General features: G+C 34.5%; 1 protein-coding gene across 1 annotated transcript in view; it reads left to right on the top strand.

Moving 5' to 3' along the window:
* The window catches only part of DHX15 (DEAH-box helicase 15), a 52,968-nt gene that overhangs the window by 15,239 nt on the left and 13,345 nt on the right, over nt 1–24,384 (top strand). Inside the window, exons 4-7 of the mRNA XM_054581996.1 lie at nt 9,855–10,014; nt 11,300–11,518; nt 16,242–16,409; nt 23,429–23,515. Coding sequence (XP_054437971.1) covers nt 9,855–10,014; nt 11,300–11,518; nt 16,242–16,409; nt 23,429–23,515 — 634 coding nt within the window. The remainder of the gene's footprint in view (nt 1–9,854; nt 10,015–11,299; nt 11,519–16,241; nt 16,410–23,428; nt 23,516–24,384) is intronic.

Here is a 24,384-nt window from a genome sequence, read left to right as displayed (position 1 = left end):
CTTAGTCATTTAGTCAAATAATAACTGAGTACCTATTGTATGTCAGGCAGTGCTAGGTATAGTAGTAACAAGTAAGTCTGGTTCCTGTCTCCATAAAGCAAATAAAAAGGAAATGTAAAATTTCAAATGGTGGTTAGGCTTCTGAAAGAGAACATTGAGATTTATATGAAAGCATGATTTGAGAACTCAATTTAGGTTGGACAAGAGGAGAATTTAAGTCAAGGCCTGAATTTAAAATAGTGATTTGCTAGATTATGGGTTATGTTACAGGGTACAGAGCTTTCTAGGTAGATGGAACAGCATTTTTTTAAACTTTTTTTTTTCTGCAGAGGAAAAATAGAATCTTTTTTATTTGAGAAGGCAGTGTCTGTGTATTTAAAGTATCCAACTGATTTGTGTAAGTCACCGTTCTGTTCCCTATCACTTGAGATGTTATAGGGCTGCTTTATGGGCAGTATGGATGATCACAGATTGGTTTCTCTATTTCTCTGGCCTAATTGGAGTATAAACTCTTTGGGAAGAGAGACTGTGTCTTTATCTATATACTTGCTTTGAGCATGGAACCCTTTAAAAAAAAAAATTCAAGGAGAATGGAAGGGGTAAGTGTAAAATTTATCACTTTTTCAGCATAATTGTGGAAAAGGAGTAGATTGATTATAGAAAGACATTTTCCCTGATTTGTTAAAACTTCTCTTAGTGGAGAGGGTATAGTGACAGGCTGCTTTGGTTACATAATTTGCGTTTTATTCTGAATCTATTGCTTTTGGATATCACATTCATTTCAGTTTTGGATTATGTCATAAGTCTAAGGACCCTAACTGGGGGAAAGTTTATGAAGCAAAATATGTTGTAGTTCTCTTGGAGAACATGTGTTTTTATATATAACTTCAGGATGAGCTGCTAGGTAATCAAGAAAATTTAAAGATGTGATTAAAATCTATATAATTGACAATGAGAAATGAATAGTTTAGATTTTGACGTGGTTTCAAGATGTGATAAATCGCTTATAAAGCCTCAGGGAGAGAAATTTTGAACAAAGCAGCCACAGAAATGCTACTCCACGCAATATGGATTTCAGACTTACAGAATTTTTTAGTCTCCAAAAGCCAGTCTAGGCAAGAAGATGAAAGGAATTAAAAAATATTTAACAAATGTAAGAGCCCAGGGCAATCGCTGCTACGGTAAGGAGTTGGCTGGTACAGAACCTTTAAGGTTACATCAGGGAAGAATTTAACAGGTATTGTCGTGGCAGATTCCCACAGCAGATTCTTTGGGGCCCCTGGAAACAACAGTTTGAAGCACCAACTGCATAAAGCCTATGCAGAGATTCCAGAGTGGTTTCCAGCAGAGCAATTGTTTAAAAATAGATGACTTGAGAATCAAAAGGAGATACATCCTAGAACACAGGCTCCAGGACCACAGTGTCTGGTTGCGTGTCCGCTCTGCCACTTACTAGCTGTAATCTTGGCTACATTAATTAACTGTACTTAGTGCTTTTTTGGAAGATGGAGCTAATAATTATCTCATAGGGTTATTCTGACAGCAGATACGTTGGTTTGTGTACAGCCCCTAGAGTAATTCCTGTCACCCAGCAAGTGCAAAGCCAGCATTGCTACTCTTGCTTCTGTGGATGGTGGTGGAGGATTTCCAGTTTGAGGAATTACTGGGTCTTTATTACCGTTTGACTCTGGTATTCCAGTTAATTGGAAAAGGGGCTTATTAAACCAATTTAAGGATATTCCTTAGAAAAATTGAATTACAATTTTGGGGTTTGACTTATATTAAACCTTGACATTACTTGTCACAATGAAATGAATGAATGAATCCAAATTCTTTTTAAGGTTGGAGGTAAGATGTGGAAACAGGCCTTGGTACTTTAGAGATTAATTATGCAAATAGTAATTATAAACTAATTTATTGAACATCTGTTATTTGGTAGGCTTTGTTCTAACTCAGGTGTAGCACTGAAGTTAAATAAAGGCAGTTTTACTGGATATTTAGAAAGGAATTGGGAATAAAAAGTAAATGTGGTTATTTAGCACTTAAGGAGTTCTTATCAGAAAAGTCACTGTTAATCAGTCTAAAATTAGAATTCCACTGGCTTTGTTAATTCATAGAAAGCTAACTTGATTTCCTAAAGGTCTGCATATATTATTACATTTGACTGTTGTGCTTACATTAATACTTGAGCACTTGTAAGGTATTAGTTATAGAAAGCCCTTCGTGTACGGTTCCAGTGTCCTTAAAAATGTAAAACAGAACGTACACATTGATCCTAGCTTTCTGTAAATTCTCTTGTGAGGATGGTAAAACATTTCCTTCAAAATCTGAAAACTGAGGAATGGACAGTGTATTTTGAAAAAAAAATTACTATTCTAACTTGAAAACATACAGAAATCTGTGTGCTTTGGCTGCCGACGTTAAGTCATTTCAGCTAAGAATTGTGAGGCAATACATACTACAAACGGGGTTTGATATTTTGCCTGCTTTCTTTTTGTCCCCTTTATTTTTGGTATTAGGAATGCATTAAAACATTGTAGATTGCAGTTTATTCAAAGTACTATATGGATCCTTTCTCTGTGACTCTGTATCTACTAGTTCTCATTTTAATCAATTTCATGCTATAGTGCTGTTGTGATTATAGTTAGGTTAGTGTTGCCTCATACTGTGTAATGTTTTTGCTAAGAATACATCAGATTGAACTTGGGTTTGTATAAATCTTTGTTTATCCCTTTACCAATGAGAAGAACATAAAGCATATAAAAGAACTGTTGTTAGGTGTCACTGGCTCTTTGACTTGGTTGGGGAGGAAAGCTATGGAGGGAGTAATTAAGGAAGTTTGAGTGTCACGTGCATTGGAGGAGGTATAGTTTATCTGAGCTGAGAAGGATGAAGAGACTTTGATAGGAAGATTAGGTTTTAAATAGTGTAGATGTTCCCATGCTACCTTGGTTTACAGCATGCTTAATGTCTGAGTAATTTTTTTTGTGGTACCCTAGGTCTAAAGAGATAACTCAGAATTCCTTTTATTTAGTAGTTAAGTTCTAACAACTTGAGTATGTATGTTCTGACAACTTGGTAGGTTTTTAAACAAATACCACATGCACATAAATTGAAAGGAAAAAAAACCCCAGTGTCTAAATTTCATTCTTAACCACCATTATAAGCGCCGCTGAAAGTCAGGAATACATTCCCAGAAATGTGTCGTTAGGTGCTTTTGTTGTTGTGCAAAGATCATAGAATGCACTTAACACCAACCTAGCCTGCCACACACCTAGGCTATGTTATACCACTTGTATATGTAGTCTGTTGTTAACATTGTTATGCAGTGCATGACTGTAGATAGATGTTAAGATTATTACACAGTAATCTAAAGTCAGATTGTGCTAGGGGATTATACATTGTCTCTGTCCTGTTTTTTTAAGCTGCTGTGTTCTCATGGATTATGTTTGTGAAATTGTTGTTAACTTCATAGAACTATATAATTGAGAAATAATGTGAGTCCTAGCCATTTTGAATCCAAAAGTAGATCCCTTAAAAGCGGTAAGTAACTTCATTTAAAGTTGACATGTATACTTACAGCAATTCTATTTTTTTTATTTTTTTATTTTTATTTTTTTTACCTATGGCATAATGAAGTAACTTAATATTGGAAGAAATTGTTTTGATGAAGGAACGTAATTCAGTGACTCACCTGTAGTTATTGAAAAAGTCCCAATAGCATTCACTGTGAGCGTGTTTAAAAATTGTTTTCTTTTTTTGGTAATCAACTGTTTTATAGTGTTGACATTGTGAAGGATGGTTAGGGTATTTATTCTTGCCGTATTTAGTAGTGAAGAGAGCTATGTTTTTAAAGTCATTATACTATATATAGCCTGTCTTCTAAAACAGTTCTTGATAAGTGAAAGCTGTTTTTAGTTTTTTTTGTTTCTCTGTTCTTTACTGTTGTCATTCAAAAAGTATTTTACTAATCAGAACTATAAACAAAAATGTTACATGATAGGGAGAAAAACAGAATAAATACTTCTTTTGCTCATAGTCTCTTTAAGTCTTATTTATTGTAAATTTGAAGAAATTACAATATACAGACCGGTTTGCATAGGCATTTTAATGGGTGGGCGGCTTTTATTTTATTTTTAATTCACACCTATACATTCATTTACCAGTCTATTAATGTAGGACCAGTGCCATTTCCCTGAATGTGGGCCCTTTGTTTGGAGTTCCATTATGCAGTATTCTTTTTTTTAAGGTGGGGTTTAAATGTCAAACACTTGCAAAATACACAGGTGTTGCTCCTATAGAATTCAAGAGAATTTAGTCTTGGGAAATGTGGAATTCCAGTTACCTTCCACTCTTTTACAGTTGGCTCCTCCATTTGATAGTGTGTGTGTGCATGCATGTGCACACGAGAGACTCATCTTTTTCAAGCTTTTTCTAAAGCATACAACTTATGATACATATATGCAACTCTTATTTTGTGCTGAGTTTATTTTGTGTCAACTGTAATTCAACTGGTAGGGACAGACATGTGGCTATAATACTATATATTTTATGGAAGGTAAGGTGATCCCTATTTATTAAGTGAAAGTTAACAGTGTAGTGTAGAATTCTATATTGAATACTTTCCAAGTGCCAGGGAATTGGTATACTAGGTGCTTTATATACCTTGTTTTGTTTAATTTAAACACTAGCTACCATGTTCTCGCTTTACACGTGGGGCATTAGAGAAGTTGAACTTGTTCAAGGTCAGACGTCATTAAGAAAGCAGGAACTTGAACTGAGGCTTGCCTTGCAATAAGAATGTGTTCTTAACCACTGTATGTTATTTCTATCGTCATTCCTCATGTCTCCATGTAAAGTCCTGTGTGTAAATATTTATAAATATGGCCTAAGTAATAGGGAAAGCAGTAAATCGAATTACTCAGATTCAACAATACTAGTCATTTATAATAGATTCTCTTTGAAGCAGATATTAAGAATTTCTTTGGGTCATGTTGAGTCAATTTTGAATTATTTAGAAACATGGTTTTGATTTATTTGCATATTTCGTTATACTTGGATAACACCCATACTTTGAAAGGTAATCAGATCCTAACAGTATTGGAATAGCACTTCAAAAATAGGATTTTCAGAACAAGTTAACTTTAGGTTTACAGCAGGGCTGTTTCAAGACATGGCTGCTGGTTTCACTGATGTTGAATTTTGGGGATTGTTCTAGAACAGTGTTGCCTCATTCTTTATAATGGCTGCCTAGGTTATTTAACTAATTTTTTTGATGGACACACAAATTGGCCAGTTTTGTTATTAACAATTGCTGCTGCCCTTAGTACCCTGTTACAGCTTCGTACACACATTTTTTTCACATGTTCACAGGTGTGTAATGGTGAAATGAGTTTCCTACAAATGAAATTGTTAGAGTCAAAAGGTATTTTGAATTTTATTAGCTGTTGCCAGATTGCCCTCCATAGAGGTTTTATCTACTCTGACCAATAAATAAGGAATGAGCAGATGGCGTCTGTTTTCATACCCTTGCCAGTGCTGTGTTGTGTACCTTCTTTTATCTTTGTCAGTATTGTTAAGTGAAAAAGTGGAATCTCATCATGGTGGTTTTAATTTATGTTTCTTTTGTATGGAATTGAACATCTTTGCATGTGTTTATGAGCCATTTGCATTCCTTTTTGGAATCTGAGGCTTTCTTTCCGGAAGTATTGCTACCTGGTTGACAGCCATTTGTAAGGTACTACTAAAATGCATCCCAATAACAGAAGATAAATTTGAAAGAAATATGCATATTATAGGGTTGATGGAATTTGATATCTGGTCCTTTTTTTAAAAAAATTAATTTATTTTTAGAGAGAGGAATGTGAGAGAGATAACATCCATTAGTCGCCTCTCACACGCCCCACCTGGGGACCTGACCCGCAATCCAAGCATGTGCTCTGACTGGAGATCGAACCAGCACCCTTCTGTTTTGTAAGCCAGCACTCAGTTCACTGAGCCACACCAGCCAGAGCTCTGGTCGTACTTTTAAAAAAAAATTTATTTATAGTTTATGTTATTATAGTTGTTCCAATTTTTCCCTCCTTGTCCCCCTGCCATTGTTCATATTCTTTGCCTCTCTTTCATAATTGATTTGTAGGAGCTTTTTAAACAAAATAAGCATTCTGGATATAAGATGAAGTTTTTGTTCAGTTTGCTATTTCTTTGCAATATACAGGTGGGCAAAAGTAGGTTTACAGTTGTGAGTACATGAGTTTATTCTTGTTATTTATTATTGTATTGTTTTTTATTAACCTATTTTTGCCCATACCTGTACTCATGCCATGCAGAAACTTTACCTTTATGCAATTATTTAATTAACAACTTTTTAAAAACATTGAATTGTGCATTGTATCCTACCAGAGATTTTTTAAAATAATTTAATCCCTGTGTTCTAGTATTTTGATTTTCTTTTAAATATCTTTGATCAATCAGGCATTTGGGGGGATTGCTTTCCCATGTAGACAGTTTTTTCATCATTTATAACCTGAACAGTAGTCAATGACATTTTTTTAAAGTTATGAATAATATGTACTGTATTTTAAAATTTTTATGGCATTCAGTTTGGAAAACATTTTTTACTGTTCTATGGACCTTCTTTCCTTTGTTTATGATTTTTTAAGGAACCAGATAACTTGAGATGCCTCAAAAAATTATATGTAAACACAAAACTAAACCAATAACACATTTGCAGTATGTAATGTGTTGCCATATAATGTTTGTTTATATCATAGTTGATGGTGATGACTGGGGTCAGAGTTGGTTGGTGTCTTCTGGTTGTGCTGTGCCATCCTGTGTGTGCCCATTGCACAGATACTTAAGTGAAGGCAATACTACTGAGCACACTGGGATTTTTGTTTTGTTTTATTTGGAAATATGAACTCTTTCTAACTTGCTCCAACGATGTTTTGCTGTTTTAGGCATATATTTTGCTTAATCTACCTCTTTGTATCTCTTGTTTAACTTGGTTAATTCATCCTAGTGCTTCTCACACTTTAGTAAGCATCAGAATCCCATGAAAGCTTGATAAAGCACAGATTGCAGTGTACCACCAGTTTGCAGGTGATGTGGACGGAACAACACTGGACACCGGGGTACTCAGTCAGATGCAGACTCTGGCTGTCCTGTGCAGTTTTTGTTTGCTACTTTATTATGGGAACTTCAAAATTATGTAATCACAGTTTTATTTTTTAACACCCTATTATTGTGACCAACCCCTTAGCCTGGGTAAATATTTCCTTACTACTATGAAATGTAGTGCAAGTTGACCTAGGTAAAGGAAAATGGCTATGGTGGTTGTAAGGACCACCAGTACCTGATTCTGCCTTTTCTGTGCTGTGTCAGCTTACTTTTTCTTTTTTCCCTTGAGGAAAGGGGTTATGCACTATACACATACATACCTACATACATACATACATACATAACATACACAGACACAAAAACACACTTTGACCTGGGACTCTGGGGAAAGTGTTAGTGTAGGAGGGGCCTAGGATTGGAATTGGTACACTGATACATGGTCTTGGTAAGCTGTTTAACTGGTTTTGAGATGCTGGAAAAGTTAACTGCTTATCTTAAAGAGACCTTCCAATGATAAAAATGTCCTTTTCTGCCAAAGCCCTTTGTTGTACAAATGGCAGTGTGCTCATACTAACTGGTAATGCAGGACAAAACTGTAGCATCTCATGGAATTGGATCTCTCTGGGTGATGAACAAATTAATAATGAGGAATATCCAGGAGTCTGTCTCTAGATCCTAGAAGTAAGAGGGTTTGGGCTAAGTTGACCATTTAATTTAGAACATGTAATATACATAGTTAATAAAACAAGACAAATGATAGTTCCATTAATCTAATTTACAATATTTACAATCTCCCATTTGTAACATTTCCTCCCAAAAAAATATAAAAGAATGAGTATTTGGGTCAGCCCTGCTTTTGAATGCTTCTATATTGTGGTTGTCTGAAGCTTGATGAATGTTAGCAAGTCAAAGATCAAAGTAAAGAGTTGCTTTTTTAAAAATGAATATTGAGTTTTTAAGTTAAAATCTGATACTTTATCAGGTGTGGTTTTCACATTTTTTAGTATGTGAAATTTATGCATTTCAGTCTATGAGGATATTACAAACTGGTGGCAGTTTGGTAGTAGTCATTGCCTGTGAATTCTTGAACTTGCTCTAGCTTCGTATTGTCTCTTCAATTAAGTAATGTACATTTTTGGAACTATGTGTTGAGCTAATTAAAATGCCCTCAAAAATATCACACTAGGATTCCATACTGAAATGAGTAGTAGGCTTTGAAGCTGAGCTGCAGGTTGTAAATTTGATAGTGTTTAAGCAAATATATGTTGTTGAAAGAGTGACCAATTCTTCTTTCTTTTTTGCCATACAAAGCAACAGACAGGAACTTAGTGGAATCTAAGGAAGTTACCCATAAGTAGATGAAACTATTTATGTCTGCCATTAAGATAATGTGCAAAAGGATCGTCTGTCTTCCTGTCAGTATTAACTAACATCTAAAGGCAGGAGAAAATACCAAATGTCCTCAAATAGATCAAAGACATTTCAAAACAACTAGAGGCTGTAATGTAGCTGATTCATGCACTGTGCTGCGCTGTCGTTAGCATTGAGTCATAGTTTAATTGACACATTTTTTTTCTTTCATGGTCTTAATATAAAATAATCTTGCAGATAATGCTGTGTTGATTCCAGAAATGTGTGCAGGTGAAATAAAGAGGATTTATTTCTCTTGTACACTGTCAATTTGCTGAACTTACTGCTCCAACAGATGGCATCAGCTAAAAATATCAAGTTGGTCCATGAAAGATTAAGTTAGGCTAATTTGTGAAAAATAGAGCCAAAATAGTGAAGTCATAAATGATGACTTCAGATTTTATACCACTTTTAAATCTGTAAATAAAATCATGGATTTTGTATTTAAGTGAATGAGCGGTGACTTTAGCATTTGCAGGCAGACTTTGTTTTGTCTGGGTGCCAAACGAAGAATAGTTGTTTTGTATTAGTGACTGTAATGGCCAGAATGAATGGACAGGAGATGGCTGACCCATACAGCCATTCTCCAAACTACCTTTCAGTGAGTGCTGGCATTCCGTAATAGCCAGCTTCCTTTGAGTTTCCCTCTTGGGTTCATTGATCTAGCTGCTGTCATACGGCTCTTTTCTTGATAGATATTTGTCAGCATTTCTTTATTACTAATGCTGCTCCTCATTTCCTGAATGTATTTGTGTATGTGTGTGCGCGTGCTTCTTACGGTCATTTCTTTGAATTGGGTGGGGCAGGGAAAAGTGAGATGGTAAATTTATCTGCTCTTTTAGCCCTTTTGAACCGGGAGCCTACTGTAGCTCAAATGAAGGATAATTAAAGCTTTAAAGAAATGCAAGTTTGCATGGGATAACATTTAATGACGTGATGTTATAAAGCAACTTAAAAAGGTTTCTTAGTTTGTTTTACGGGTTGATTATTTGTATGCTTTGAATTTTGCTTTGGCATTTGTGTGAAACCATGTGGTCATTATATTTTGTATCAGACTTGGTTTTTTTTTTGATGCATTTCAATGTTGCGATCATACTTGAATAGATTTGATAATGTTTAGTGTGTTTGATACATATACTCTAAAAATTTTTTCTTAAAGTTCAATTTTGCAAATGATTATGAAACAAATAGCACATTTGTTTTGGGCAAAGCTTTGGGGCAAATTTTTACTTATCTGATGATGTTGCATTTCATTTTTATGTCATGAAATTTAGTTTTACAATTCCCTAAATGAAACTCGACCAACCAGTTCTTTGTGAATATAGGTACATGACTGATGGGATGTTACTTCGTGAAGCCATGAATGACCCGCTTCTGGAGCGTTACGGTGTCATAATTCTTGATGAGGCTCATGAAAGGACGCTGGCTACAGATATTCTCATGGGTGTTCTGAAGGAAGTTGTAAGACAGAGATCTGATTTAAAGGTGAAGTTAATTTCTTTTACTCATTTCATTCATAAAGCATGTACATATAAAAATCAGGCTACCACACACTGATCACTAATGAACTTTTAAAAAGTCAACTGTAAGAGAAGCAACCAGTAAGTACCTACATTTGGTGTTTTCCTTCCTAATCTACTTTGCTGTGTCTTTGTTTTAAACTTTAACTATACTTATACTTTTGAGTAATGTATTTTTAAGCCAGGTCTTTTCGATTTCTAACCCATCCAGTAGTTTTACAACCCTTCTGCTCACCCCTATATTAAGTGCATAGGCCTGTAAGAATCAATCTTTGTCCTTGTCTCAACATAAATACACCCATTATAACTCAGTCCTGGTGAATGAGAATAGCTGTCCCAAGAACAATCCACTTCTTAGAAATACATTTGCTTACCCTAGTTTTTTTCCTTCTGTCATACCAAATGGCTAGTGTAACTATGTTGATAAGGGCTTGAAACTAAGTAATCTGACTTTTTTTTGATGTCTGTTTTTCCTATAAAAACTAAATTATGCTTTTGAAGAACTATATGAGTACTACAATTATTGATTAAGCTTTATGAGCTATTGAAGTTTTAGGGAGAAAGTCAAAGTAGAAATTAAGAACTCTAGTAGAATGTTTTATTGGGGGAGGCCTCTATTTAAGTAAATTTTTAATGGGTTATGTAATGATTTAAAAAGAAGGAGGGTAATTGCACAATTGTGCAGCCCTGCACCTGAAAAACCTTTTGTAGTTGTAGCTTTTTAAAAAAAGGAAACCTATGTTTTTTTCAGGAATCGTTCTAAAGAAGTCATGTTTATTAAAGGTGATTTGTAAGAAGAGAGAAAATTCATATCAGTGCCATGGGTTCTTTTTGTTTTTCCCCATGTGCAATTTTCGTGCGCGCGCGCGTGTGCGTGTGTGTGTGTGTGTGTGTTAGTAATCGGAGCAGTAATCATAATGGATATTAATGATGTCCTTTACCAGTCCCTTTTACATAATAAATAATTTTATAAACTGGTTTTTAAGGTATTGTTTCATGAAGGTAATATTGTAGTCTATTTGGTGTCACTTTTATTTCTAATTTTGTTAAATGTAAATAATTTCCTGTTGCTTAGTCTTTCTGTATTTGATTTTTTAATCACAATTTATTAGTATGAAGATTTGTAGACTTTTATAAGTGATATATCAGTTATGTATATTAATAGTAAACATTACTTGTTTTTTCATTAAGATCACTTAATCTTTAAAGGCAGCCTCATATAATTTACTTTTTTTTTTTTTTTTTACCAGGTTATAGTTATGAGTGCCACTCTAGATGCAGGAAAATTCCAGATTTATTTTGATAACTGTCCTCTCTTAACTATTCCTGGACGTACACATCCTGTTGAGATCTTTTATACTCCTGAACCAGAAAGAGATTACCTTGAAGCAGCAATTAGAACGGTAATCCAAATTCATATGTGTGAAGAAGAGGAAGGAGATCTTCTACTTTTCTTAACTGGTCAAGAGGTAATCATTATTATTTGCTTCATTATTTAGCTGTTGGCTTGTTATTTTTATATATAAACTATTTTTTTAATCCCAACATTTAAAATTTTTCTTCAACCTGATTGTATTTATGTATCAAATAATATAAACCTTTTTATCCATGTAGTCCTAAGAATACCTTTTATACCACTAGTGTTTGTGTTTTAGTTATTTATCCTAAGAATGTTAAATGCTTTTAGAATTTCAAGATTTAACAGTTTAGTCTTTATTTTGGAGAGACTTAGATAGTCAGTAGTGTGTGGTAATTTGCAATTTTGCTGAGCTATGAAGTTGAATCACAGCTGCTGTAAACTAAGGTTATCATAGTTACTTAAGCTTGTGAGTGAGCTCGGGTAACTCAGGTGCCCATCCATCATCAGCAAATGTGTTGTTTTTGTCTTCCACACACTTGCTGAGGATTGGAAGGAATCACTGAAATTCCTTGGAAATTGTCTTAAGATAAGAATTTCATTCTTGGGTGCAGCAAACTCATTTTTCCAAACTTGTTTCCAATGAGATGTTTATAGGTGTGCTGTGAAATCTTTAAATGGCTACATAAGTTGAGGAAGAGCTATCTGGATAAAACGGTTTTTATAAAGCCATTTAAGAAAGGTTTTTCTTAGAGCTTGTCATTTGCTTTAATAGGCTTTGTGAATTTTCTACAAGGTACTTCTCAAACTAATGTGCATGAAATCACTTAGAAATCTTGTATATTCTGATTCGAAGGTCATGTGTGGTCTGAAATTGTGTATTCCTATCAAGCTTCCAAGTAATGCTGCAGTTCTCAAGGGATAAGTAACAAGGTTCAAGAGCGAGCAGTGCTGTCCTCTTAGAACTGTCTTCTGGAACTGTGCTGGAAATGTTCTTGTCTGTGCTGTCAGTAGGCCACCAATGACATACGGCTTTTGAGTATTTGAAATGTGGCTGGTGAGAGGAGGGACTAAGTTTTAATCTTACAGAATTTTAGTTAATTTAAGTAGTTTCATGTGCTGCCCACCCTCCTGTTTGTTTTTGTATGGTCACTAGTTAAGACTTGCTTTTATGTTTTTAAAGGTTTTTAAGTTAAAGAATATGCAGAATGGATGGTATACGAATGCAAAGTCTAAAATATTTTGGCCCTTTACAGTGAAAGGTCTGACCCCCTGCTCCAGAACATGTTTTCTCAAGTGTGGTCAGTGGATTGCTTGCAGAGAGAAGAGTTTGCAAAAACAAAGCAGGTTCTTGACCCTGTCCCAGACTTGCTGAAACAGGTGAAATTTCAGGGTGAAGTACAGGGGTCTGCATCTTCACAAGCTACTCAGGCCATTTTTATATTTTGTATTTTCTAGGGTTTAAGGTTCTCTGCTCCAGAAGAGTGTTTAGTGCCTGCGGTACATTACTGCCACCAACCTAAACAGTGTTGTGGGAAATAGCTGTAGTTACTTATCTCAGAGGTCTGCTGTGTTATCACCTGCCTCGAATAGAATGTGAACTCTTACTTGTGATGAGCTTCTGCAGGGATGCTTGGTATATAATATTTGAGTAATTTTTTTGATCCATTTCTTCAGTATTGTCTGTATGATTTATAATTTGTATCCCATTGGCTAAAGTTTGTTTTCTTTCGAGAAGGCTTTTCACCCTCAACACTACTTCTGTTGTAGGCCAGTTAATTCTTTGTTGTGGGGTGCTCTGCGTTGCAGGGAGTTTACATCTCTGGCTTTTACCCATTAGATGTAGTAACACTCCTTCCCCTGGTTGTTACAACCCAAAATGTCTATGGACGTTGTCAGTTGTCTCCTGGTGGGGAGGGGTTCAAAATCATTCTCAGAAAAGAATGAATCATATAATACTTGCTCTTTTGGGAAATAAGATGTGTTGCAAATTCAGTTTCACAGATAAACCTCTGTTGATATTAGTCTTCTTTTCTATGCATTTTGAATGAAAGGATTTTTGTTTATTGTGTAAGCAACGGTGCCAAATGCTTTTCTGATGGCATGTGAAACATTTATCCTGTAATGCAGCGTTGAGGTATTCGTTTTGTCCTTTTGTGTCTGGTCTTGGTAGTTTCTCACTTTCTTCAAAATCATAGTGTATTTTAAAACGACTATTTAAAAGTTATTATTTTCAGATAACCAAGCATATTAGAGTTCTATCAAAAATATTGGATGTCCTTATAGTGAGGACTTGAAAGGCTTTTTTATGAGTTGATACTTTGGCAACTTTCATTTAGCTGGGGAAGGGAGTAAGCCCCATGGTTTTTCATATATATGTGCTATAGGGGGAGTATATTATATCTTTCAATGAAGTGTCATGGTAATTGTGAACTAGATTTGTAAGTGTCCTGAAAGGTTTTTTGAGTTCTCTTTAGGTGACTAGTCTTGAATTTGAAGACCTTAGGGGAGGAGGTGGCAGGAAAACTAATGTACTTTGTTTCATTGATTGTATATAGTAGAGCTGATTTAAAGATATGTACAATAATTACTGTTTCTCCTATCTTTGTTTTTTTTTTCTTAGTTAAATGGTAGATTCTGGGAATTGATTACTCATAAATTGAATAGCATCCATAAAATTTAGTTATCTCATGAAATTTTAAAGTGATTTTTAAGACCATATTATGTTACCATTTTGACCACTTAAACAGTAGTGCCTCTTTAGTCATGACTTAATTTGGGAGAAACCAGTTTTAATTGGGAAGAGGTTGGGAATGATTGGAATTCTGGAATGTTTTTTATGTTTTATGCTATTGCTTAAAATCTGGACTTACAATGTCCTTAGGGAAGCTACGCTACTGAATTGGAGAAGAATGTAATTGAAACAATTAATTGTTTGTAAATGTACACTTGAAGATGTTGAAACCATTTATTCTTTAAGCAGTATTGTTTTATCTTTAATTTTGCTTATGTCTTTTCCACATGCAGAGATTTCAGGCTTTTTAAATTAGTAGGGTCCAAATTAATTTACTAACATTTGATACTTTTGGAACAGCAAGTTCCAAATCAGAAAGTCCCGAACTTTCTGAATTCTCACTATTGCTCAAGACTGAGCAAGGTGTCTGCTTTATGCTAATGACAGTGAGTGAGTTTTGTGGTCTTCTGAAAGTTGGGTAAACTTTAGGTGGAAATTCTGTTGCAGAGTTTTAAAACTTAGTCTTTAGAATCTTCTATAAAACCATAAGTGGTGTTTAGAGACGTCTTTATATTCTATGAAGTAGTGATTTTGTTTTAGCTCCACATATACTCAGCAGATTGGATAGTCTAGTCCCAAGTAAAGTTGGAATTATCTTCTTGTTAAATCCGGAATCTGCAAATATACGCTTTGGGGCATGTAATTTTCTAATACTGTATGTGAAATCTGGGTGCTTGGTGACTTCTAACCATTTATTTTCTCACCAGTTATATACTTAAGGTAATAAAATTGAATATTCTGACTATTGGCAGCCATCTTCCTTTTATTGTAGAAAACCTGTTCTTACATTTTTTTGATTTTGAAGATACCTAGTTTTGTATTTGCATACCAGTAGGGGGCATGCTAATCTAGATACAGCATTTGAAAGCAGTTTTTATTTTCCCAAAACATACCTGATTCATTTGTTACATTTTTTCTTTCAGTGAATAACATTCTTTTATAAATATATATATATATATATATATATATTTATATAAAGAAAGTTTGGGTCTCAAAAAGAGCCATTATCATCGAATCCTTAATAGTAATTTTCAGTCATAATTTTCAAGACTATACCTATTGTTTGAGAAAACCACGGTGTTGATATATAAAAATGACCAAAAATTTTTCTTTTAATTATCCAGAAACTTTGCATTCTTGAACACAGGGGGAAAAAATGTTGCACTTTGATTTAAAATCATTTCAAGGAAAATTCTAGTTTGAAATAATAACAATAAGTTTACCTGATAAATATTTTTTTATTAAAAACAATTGTCTTCTGAATAAAAGAATATTTTGATAAGGATAACTTATGATTGGGTCCTTCCCTATGGACGATTGCCAAATTCTTTATTTAATATAGTTCTGAGTTGAACTGACATAATGCTTTAGTGAAATTTAAAATACATCTCCCTCCTGATTTTTAAGTCCCTTTGTCAGTTGCTGAGAGGAGGCAGGAGCCTCCAACTACTACCTCTCTGAGCTCACACTCTTAAGTATTCATTGTGGTACTCTCTCTAACCTGGATTTGAATGCAGATATATTGAAATAGTTTTCTGTGGTAGGGAAATATTTGAAGGTGCCCTAAGATATTTGGGTTAGCCTAGTTCTTAAATATGTTGATACTGTAAAGGTGTTTGTTCTCATTAGGAACAATGAAGCAAATCTTCATACAATTACATTGGTGATAACAAGACATTAAAGCCTAATTGGCTTCTTTAAAAATCTAGCACATCAATTTCTTTTAGATTGTGAAAATTGAAAAGGTTATGACTGTAGTTAAATGTTCCTGGGTGGAAAATTCGATGTTAGTACCATTTGTTGAGAATTAATTAAGACATCCAACTCTTAAGGAGGGGGTGTGGGATGCCAGTGAGGCAGTTGTGTGTGTGTTGGCTACAGAGGTCAAAGTTCTTTAATTATTTTGGAAATCCTAGTGAAATTTGCTAAATTAGTTTTGATTACTAAGTTGAATATATGTCACATAGAACTAGGATTATGATACTTAAAATGTTTCAGTGTGTATTCATTTTGTTGTCAAACTCAAACTTCTCTTTTGTAGGAAATTGATGAAGCCTGTAAAAGAATAAAACGTGAGGTTGATGATTTGGGCCCTGAAGTTGGTGACATTAAAATCATTCCATTGTATTCTACACTCCCACCTCAGCAGCAGCAACGCATTTTTGAACCTCCGCCTCCAAAGAAACAGAATGGGGCAATTGGAAGAAAGGTAGCATATAAATATTCTCTGTGAACATTTCATGTTTACTCTTAAGAATCATCTTTTGAAATATCAAACTATATTGAATTACAAAGGACTAAGTAATGGGTGATTATGATTGGATTGTACTATGAAAATAATATGTATTTCAAAAGTAAATAGAGAAGGCCCTGGCCAGTGAGGCTCAGTTTGTTGAAGCGTAGTCCTATTAACCGAAAGGTTGCAAGTTCCATTCCCAGTTAGGGCACATGCCTTTGTTGCCAGTTCAGTCCCAGGTCGGGGTGCTTAAGGGAGGCAGTCGCCTTGGTATTCTCTCACACATGTGTTTCTCTCCTCCCTTCTCCTCTCTCTCTCTAAAATCAATAAAATTAATAATCAATGGTGAGGATTTTTTTTTTAAATAGGAAAAAATGTAGTTAGATTGAGTTTTGTATATCTTTTGATCATAGAGAACGCAGATACTGCTTTCTACCCACTAGCAAGAAGTGTTCCCCTCTTAGCAAATGGAAGTTTGGCCAGGGTGAGTTAAGAAATGAGGAGTGTGGCCACGTGCTGTCTTTCTCCCCATTAAGTCACGTGGCAACAAAGCGATGCCTTGGCTTCTACTTAGGATTTTCTTTAAGGTCGAACCAAATGTTATGTCCATAGATACGAAATGGTGACTGCACAGATAACAGTAGTACAAATCACAGTGCATACATGTGAGTTTCTTGAGGGCAGGAACTGTGGATCTTTTGGTGTGGATATGTGCATGGCACAGGAGGGGAGAGTGGGTTTTCCAAGCCTGTTTCTGGATGCTTTGGTGGTGGTGGGAAAGGGATTTGAGTTCTAATTTGAAACAGTGTAGCCATACTTTTATTTTGAAATAGATTGGGGTTAGAATAGATTCTTGGAAAACAGAAGAGTAGTGTTTGAAAAGATTGAAAACTGCTAGAAGAATGGGGTTGACTTTTTTAAAGCCCAGTCATTGACTGAGTTATGTGATAGCAGCATGTGAATTTTATTAATACCCTTATTCTCTGTTTTTAAAGTTTTCGTTTTTTGAAGTGGGTATCATTACCTTCATCACCTTGGCAGATGATTGTCAAGGATTGAGCTTGGTGTATACAGGTTAGAACAAACTCAGTCCTCATAGTAGCCCCTATAAATTTCTTGAGCTTACTGGTGTAGAAAACACCTTACTTGAAATATGACTCATTTATATTTCACTGGTCAGTCAAATTTGGAATTTCTTTTCTTATTTCTGTATTTGGGAGTAGCAGATCCACAACTTGCTACATTTCTTTAACCTTTATGCTAATATTTTCTGTGATTATTGAAAACTTACAAATTAATATACATAATTATATCGTGTAAATTCTTGAACATGGTTGTGTAAAAGTTAAATGAACCAGGAACACTTTTCAGGTTGAAAGACTTTACTGAATGGATGTGCAGCACCAGCCTGGTGGAATATAAATTAACAAGAAACTGATTGGGGGGCTAACACAGTTTTTTGAGTTTTTCATAGATCAGCAAGAGTAGTGAATGATGTAAAAAAAAATAGTGTGACCCTAGTTTCATTATTTTGAACTTTCCAATATTGTCATAATGTTCTGTAGAAAATGCTAAAATATTTTTCTTTTTTTTTTTTTACTTTATATGCACTCTGAACTTTGGGGGAAACTTGAAGTTATAAGGTATATGTTTAGTATACAGTTTTCAAGTTGATTTGTTGACTGAAAAGTACTAATTCTTAGTGAAGTTTTTAGCTTGAGTCCATGTCAACAGATATATGTATGTAAACTAGTTATTCTTAAATGTTTCTGTAGGAAAGAGACGTTAATGCACCCTCCACGCAGAGGATTTACTTATTCAGGAAATACGTGCATTTGGTATATGTGCATTTCTTTTAGTTTTACAATGGTGTTTTTATTTCTCATTGTGTAAAATTGCCATACAGCAAGATTTATTGTTTGTCTTTTCATGTATTTTTCATTTTATTTTGAGTTACTTTGAGAAGTATGGATCAACACTTACTAATCTTACTTTATATATGAGCCCTTCTTTGCTCTGTTAATTGAGGTGCCATTTCAGTATTTGATACATTTTGTAGAATCTACAACTTAAACCCACAGAATAGAATTGGCTCTTTTTTTCTTTTTATTTTTTTTAATGCTTTTTGTGTTCTAGTAAATCTTAAGAATACTGAGGAATATTTTTTCATTGAAAAGAGAGATTCTTCAGCAGCTGGTTATAGTATAGATGGTGGGTGACCACTGGAGTACCCCAGGCTTGGAGTTCAGAATCCAAGCTAAGGGCCATAGTGTGACTTCATCATTCATGGATGGTGCTTCATTCAGCTAGAGCTCTGGGACCCCTTGCTGGGGGATCCTGTTATCTCTTGGAATGAGTCAGCTTCCTCTTAGAGGTGAAGAAGAGCACTGTCTGTCTCCTTGGATGGTAGAGAGGGAGGGAAGACTTCCTTAGCAATTGATACATGCTTCTTATTTTGAGGAAAAACACTTTGAAGCCCATGTTTAAGGACAAATGAAAAGTTATTATAGCAGGCTGGTTCATAGAGAAAGATGTACTCCTTAAGTCATATATTTTTGATGCTGAGTGGCTTTATGGAAGGAGGTGGGCGTGCCACCCGAGAACTCCAGATAGCTGAAACTCACTGGTCAGGCGCCAGCTGGCAGCCAAGGTGAGCAGGTGACCACGAGCCCCAGGGCCTGATTGGCCCAGTTAGAAAGGAGAACGGATTGGGGGGACTGTGGGGAAGGAGAGAAGGGTAAGAATTAGTGCCCGCACAGATTCTGTGAGGGAAAGTGGGTGGATACCAGAACAGGAAAAACCTATTATCTTTAACAAATGCCACAACTTAGATAATATCCTGTCTACCTTATAAAACAAAGGGCTAGAGGCCAGTGCTTGATTCTCTGTCATGAATTCATTAATTAAACATCACTGTGCCAGTTAATAGAAAGATGCTTTTCATTCAAGAGTGTGAACTGTCACTGATCGATATTCACAATTAATTTAAGATTAGAACATTTAGGGACTTACTTTCTGCTTTTAGTTGTGTGAAACAAAATACAATCTGATTCTTTGTTATTAAATTGCTTATGTGTTTCGTTCTAATACAAGGCTAATAGCTACCATAGAGTAGACCATAATAAATATTGAAAGTTTTGGAACAGAGAGAGTATTTAATACAGCTTTTAAAATTTTCCCAAAATAATTGTAATTCTGTATTACTTTATATTTGGTGAGTGCCTTTTGTAAGGAAATGCCTTATTTGTTATTCCTCACTGTATTTATGCAGAATAGTTTATAATTTGTGGCAAAACTAACAAAAAAGCTCTTTAGCATTGTTTTTATTACTTTTTTTTAAAGATTTTATTTATCTTTAGAGAGAGGGTAAAGGAGGGAGAGAAACATCCATCAGTTGCCTCTCACACTCCCAACTGGGGACCCAACCTGCAAAACCTAGGCATTTGCCCTGACTGGGAATGGAACTGGCGGCCTTCCGGTTTGCAGTACAATGCCTAACCCACCGAACCACAAATCAGGGCTAGCATTAAAGTTTTTAAATGTTGCCTATATTAATAATAAATTTTCTGTGGCTATCTGGGGACTTCACTAGCATCTCTTTTACAAATAGTTACTTTAATGTAGACTTCTAACATAGCACTAATGATGAACTATTTCAAGTTTTTTAATGATTAAGAAAGGTTGAGAATGCAAAGCATGTATTTATGTGAGGGGTAGATATTTTTACCTGTTTTGATAATGCTTAACATTTATTCAAGCGTTTGACTCTAAGCTACAGCTACAGTAGTTTTGTATATGCATTAAAGTTTACTTATCAATAAATTCTAAGTATCTTTTGATTAATACTTACAAGTGTTGTATTATAGATTTGGTGTTATTAAAATCTAGCAACTATTATTTTAGTTTTCTTTAATTTTGTCCATACAAATAACTGATTTTTCTGTAGCTTATCTTACAGTTTGCCATTGAACATGGCTCAGAGCATACATTGCTCAGTAAAAAAGAGAAATGGCCTTGTGACGATGGTTCTCTAATTGTAAAGACAATGAATGATCCACTGTCTGAATATATCTTGGTATGGTGTTGCTGGGGTGTTTACAAAAATAAGTTAATATTTATCCTGAGTTGGAGACGGCCCCCCTCCCCAGAGTTCTGTGTTTTCTAAAAATACAAATTAGTTTAACTTAAATGCATTAGTGTGTACAACTCGAATATGATGAGTTGTACTTTGAAGTGGAATTAAGTGAAATCAAAATGGATTCCATTAGAAGGCATAGCATTTAGGAGGGGGCGTATCTGGATGAAAGTTTACTCTTAGCACAGTTAATATATGAAAAGATAAAATGGGCAAGAATGTCTAACTTTCGTTATAGGGTTTATTCTGTATTTAGGGTTACTTACCTGAAATAGCTACTTGGTAATGAGGTATGAACACTTTAGGACTTTTGAACACTTATTTACAAGTTACAATCTAGAAAGCTTGTACAATTCATATATATATTCCTATCAGCCATATTTATAAGTCTCTTAACAGATTTAGGGTTACTTTGTGTTCTGACCAGTTTCTGATTAGGTCACATACCACATTTAGAACATATTCTAGGGCCTGCCTCTCCCCACTGCTTAAATTCAAGGCAGCGAGATAACATTTAGTCTCATTCACTAGTGTGTTTTTAGGCATTATGTACACGCTCATGTTTTATTTAGTCTTAGTATTATTCCTTCACCTCTAATGGTAGAGTCATTAGAAGTAGTTTCTTCAAAGTCGTACAATTTGTTATGTGAATTTCCCTTCTTTTTGTCCCAAAACCTACCTCTTTTCTGATTTTGAACCCTGCCCTTTTTTTTAAATGGTGATAGATACTATAATAATTGTTAAATCAGTATGGTAGATATGTTCTACTCAAAAAAAATTTGTATTATCTTAAAGCTTTTTAACCAATTTAATTTTTAAAAAGCAGTTTAATTAGAGAAAAACCTAAATATCACACTTACCTACGGCCATTTTTAACACTTCGTATTTTAGAGTTTGACTTTTCGACTGCAGAAGACTGTCAGTGACATGGGGCTTGCCGCGTTGGCATAATCACCTGTTCGAAAACCCTTCTGGAATTACACGTTCACACCTCTTCATGGGTATTTTATACACACACAAAATAATTATTCTGTGGAGAGAAATTAACTTTTTAAGTAACTCTAAAGAGTTGATCACATCAAAAATTATCACGTTGACTGTATTCTATTCTAGAAGAAATATTTGTAATACATTTTTTAAAAAGTAATTTCCTTTGCTGTTCTAAAGATCAGCCCAGAACTGTAAGTTTTTACCCCAGAATTCCAGAAAACCAGAAGCCCTCTTATGTAATCACAAGTGTGCAGTAGGTTCTGTATAGTTTATAATTTCACATCCATTGTCTTTTTTTTTTTTTTTTTTTTTTTGAAACCTCGTTTTAGCTAGAATAGTAAGCAAAAATTATAAAATTAAAGTTTGGCAGTGTTAAAACCTTTCCATTATTAGCTACTTTGGTTTGATTGCTGGCTCTGCCACTTATTTTTAAATTGACTGCTTTTTCTACTATAACACACTGACTTTTTAGAAGAATATTTAATCTCAGGTTCTATTTATTCACATTCGCCTGTCAACTTTATATGCCTTATTACTCTTTGCTTCAGTTCTAGTTATTAAGCATGAGTGTCATCTAAATGTCCTGAAGAATGTATTTCAGTAACATTGAACCACCTCTGATTTCTAATCCATTGTATAATTATCAGTCTTTTCAACTGAATAATGCAAAAAGGCAGCATTTTGGTTTTAGACATGTAAATGATTCTAAAATAACACCCTGTTAGTGATTTCTCAGTAAGTTTTTAAATCTTCCATGATTTCTTGGCAGTAATAGTCCTTTTGTTTTCTTACTTGGCTTTCTTGTTATGTCCTTGTTTAAGATGAACCTGCTCTTGCTAGTGCTCTTCCCCTCTCTCTTGTAGGTTCATCCCACCTTACCTTCACTCTCTCTCCTAAATGCCATTTTCTCAATAAGCTTTTCTTGTCTTTGCTGTGGAAGTAGACTTTTTAAATCTCCTGTGGCATCTTTGGTATCTTTTAAACTTTCTATGCATGTCTAATCTTCCTTTACAAACTGTAAAAGCTGTAAGAGCGGACTCCGTATCAGATTTATCTTCTGTGTCAAATGCTGACATATACAGGCATCTCCCACTTCACAACCGTAATCTGTTGCTGAAAATCAGATGTTCTGGGTAAAAATGCTGATGAGAATCCTGTCTTCTCCCATTGTTGAAAAAAGGAGAAATTATGTAACACTACTCACAAGTTTCTAATCAACTTCCCAAAACATCTAAAATAATAATAAACATAAAAAAAGCAAGCTATTTTAGTATGTAAATATTATTCCCTGTCAAAATAGTTCGACAGATTCTTTTCATTGCTTTATATGCAATGACATGTTACATGACATCGTCTTTGAGATTGCATATTTCACAAAACTTCTGTATTTGATCCTCATGATCTGCCAGTTCTTGGATTATAATTCGACATCTCCCTGCACCCCAACCATGTGTCATTATGTTTAAAATACTGAGTTGAGTTTTGATGATAGAAAATTTTCCCTTGAAAACATTGAAAGATATTAAATGTGTGGAGTTGGGTATGAAACAAGGAATGTTCTATTGGAGAGAGAATTCTGTAAGGTAAGCTTATGTTGCTTTATAGATAGTTCTATACTATCCTTCTCTTTGAATAATCAAAATGTACTAGCTTTTATTGAAAAAGGAAATTGCTATGATGAGGTAAATGAAATTTTGAATTCTTAAATACTAGTTTTTACAGCATTGGCCATTGAAAATCAGATCTTATTTCAAGTTAATTTACTGGATTGAAATTCAGGGTTAGTGAAAGTTAATAGTTAATCTTTCTGTCATTTGAATTTTACTTGACTTGTAATATAATTTCTATACTGTTTATTTCTAAACAGGTAGTTGTGTCAACTAACATTGCAGAGACATCTTTGACAATAGATGGTGTGGTATTTGTGATTGATCCTGGATTTGCAAAACAAAAGGTACATGTTTTAGTATGATAGTCATGTAATTTATAAATGAGTGTTAGTTTAACAGTAGTTGCCGCTTACTCGTTTATTGGCTGAAATTTACTTTTTAGAATTACTTCTCTGTTTTATCACTTTTAGACTTTGCAGTATGAACCCTTTGTGTTCTAGCTGGCTCTCAAAAATTAAACCCATGTTTAATGTTTACCCTTTGGCTTTTTTATCTCTTTCTAAGGTTGTATTTTGTTTGTTTCTATATAGTAATGGTGAGTGTTTTGCTTTGTATGTTTATTTAAGGAATATAGAAATAGGAATAACAGTACAGGATTATCATCCCTGCAGATCAGTTACTTATCTGGCTAAATTAGAGTTTTTATTATGTGACACCTTAGTCCAGTGTTTGAACAAAGGTATTATGTTAACCTCTAGTTTAACCATACTGAATAGCAAGCACTTTGGCCAAATGACATGATTACTCAATTAATACTGGGTGTTTTATTATTCAAAGATCTTTGATTACAGTTTACAGGTACAATTGAGAGAATTTTTTGTACAGAGTATTCATGTTTTTGATGGAAAACTTTCCCATTAAACTGAAAGCACGTAACTGACTTTTTCTGGACCAGGTTTAAAATATTTCTCTTGAGGCCCACCCTGAACATCAGTTGTTGGAATTAACAGGTTCTTTTCAGGCAAAAGCCTTCAGAAATATTGACTGTATAAAATTGCCAGGTGAAACTGGTAGAACTAAAATTGTTTTAAATTAGAAAGAATAAAGATTATCTCTGTGTTAAATAAGAGCTTTTACATGTTGGCTTGAGTCTTTCAGAGTGATGGAGTCAGAACATCTGAAAAAAAGTTAAGGCGTGGAATGACAGATTCCA

This window comes from Pteronotus mesoamericanus, unplaced genomic scaffold, assembly GCF_021234165.1.
Source record: "Pteronotus mesoamericanus isolate MK-2021 breed Mesoamerican mustached bat unplaced genomic scaffold, CSHL_Meso_final contig_68, whole genome shotgun sequence".
NCBI lineage: Eukaryota > Metazoa > Chordata > Mammalia > Chiroptera > Mormoopidae > Pteronotus > Pteronotus mesoamericanus.
The sequence above is the reverse complement of the archived record's forward strand: the minus strand, read 5'-3'. Positions and strand labels throughout refer to the sequence as shown.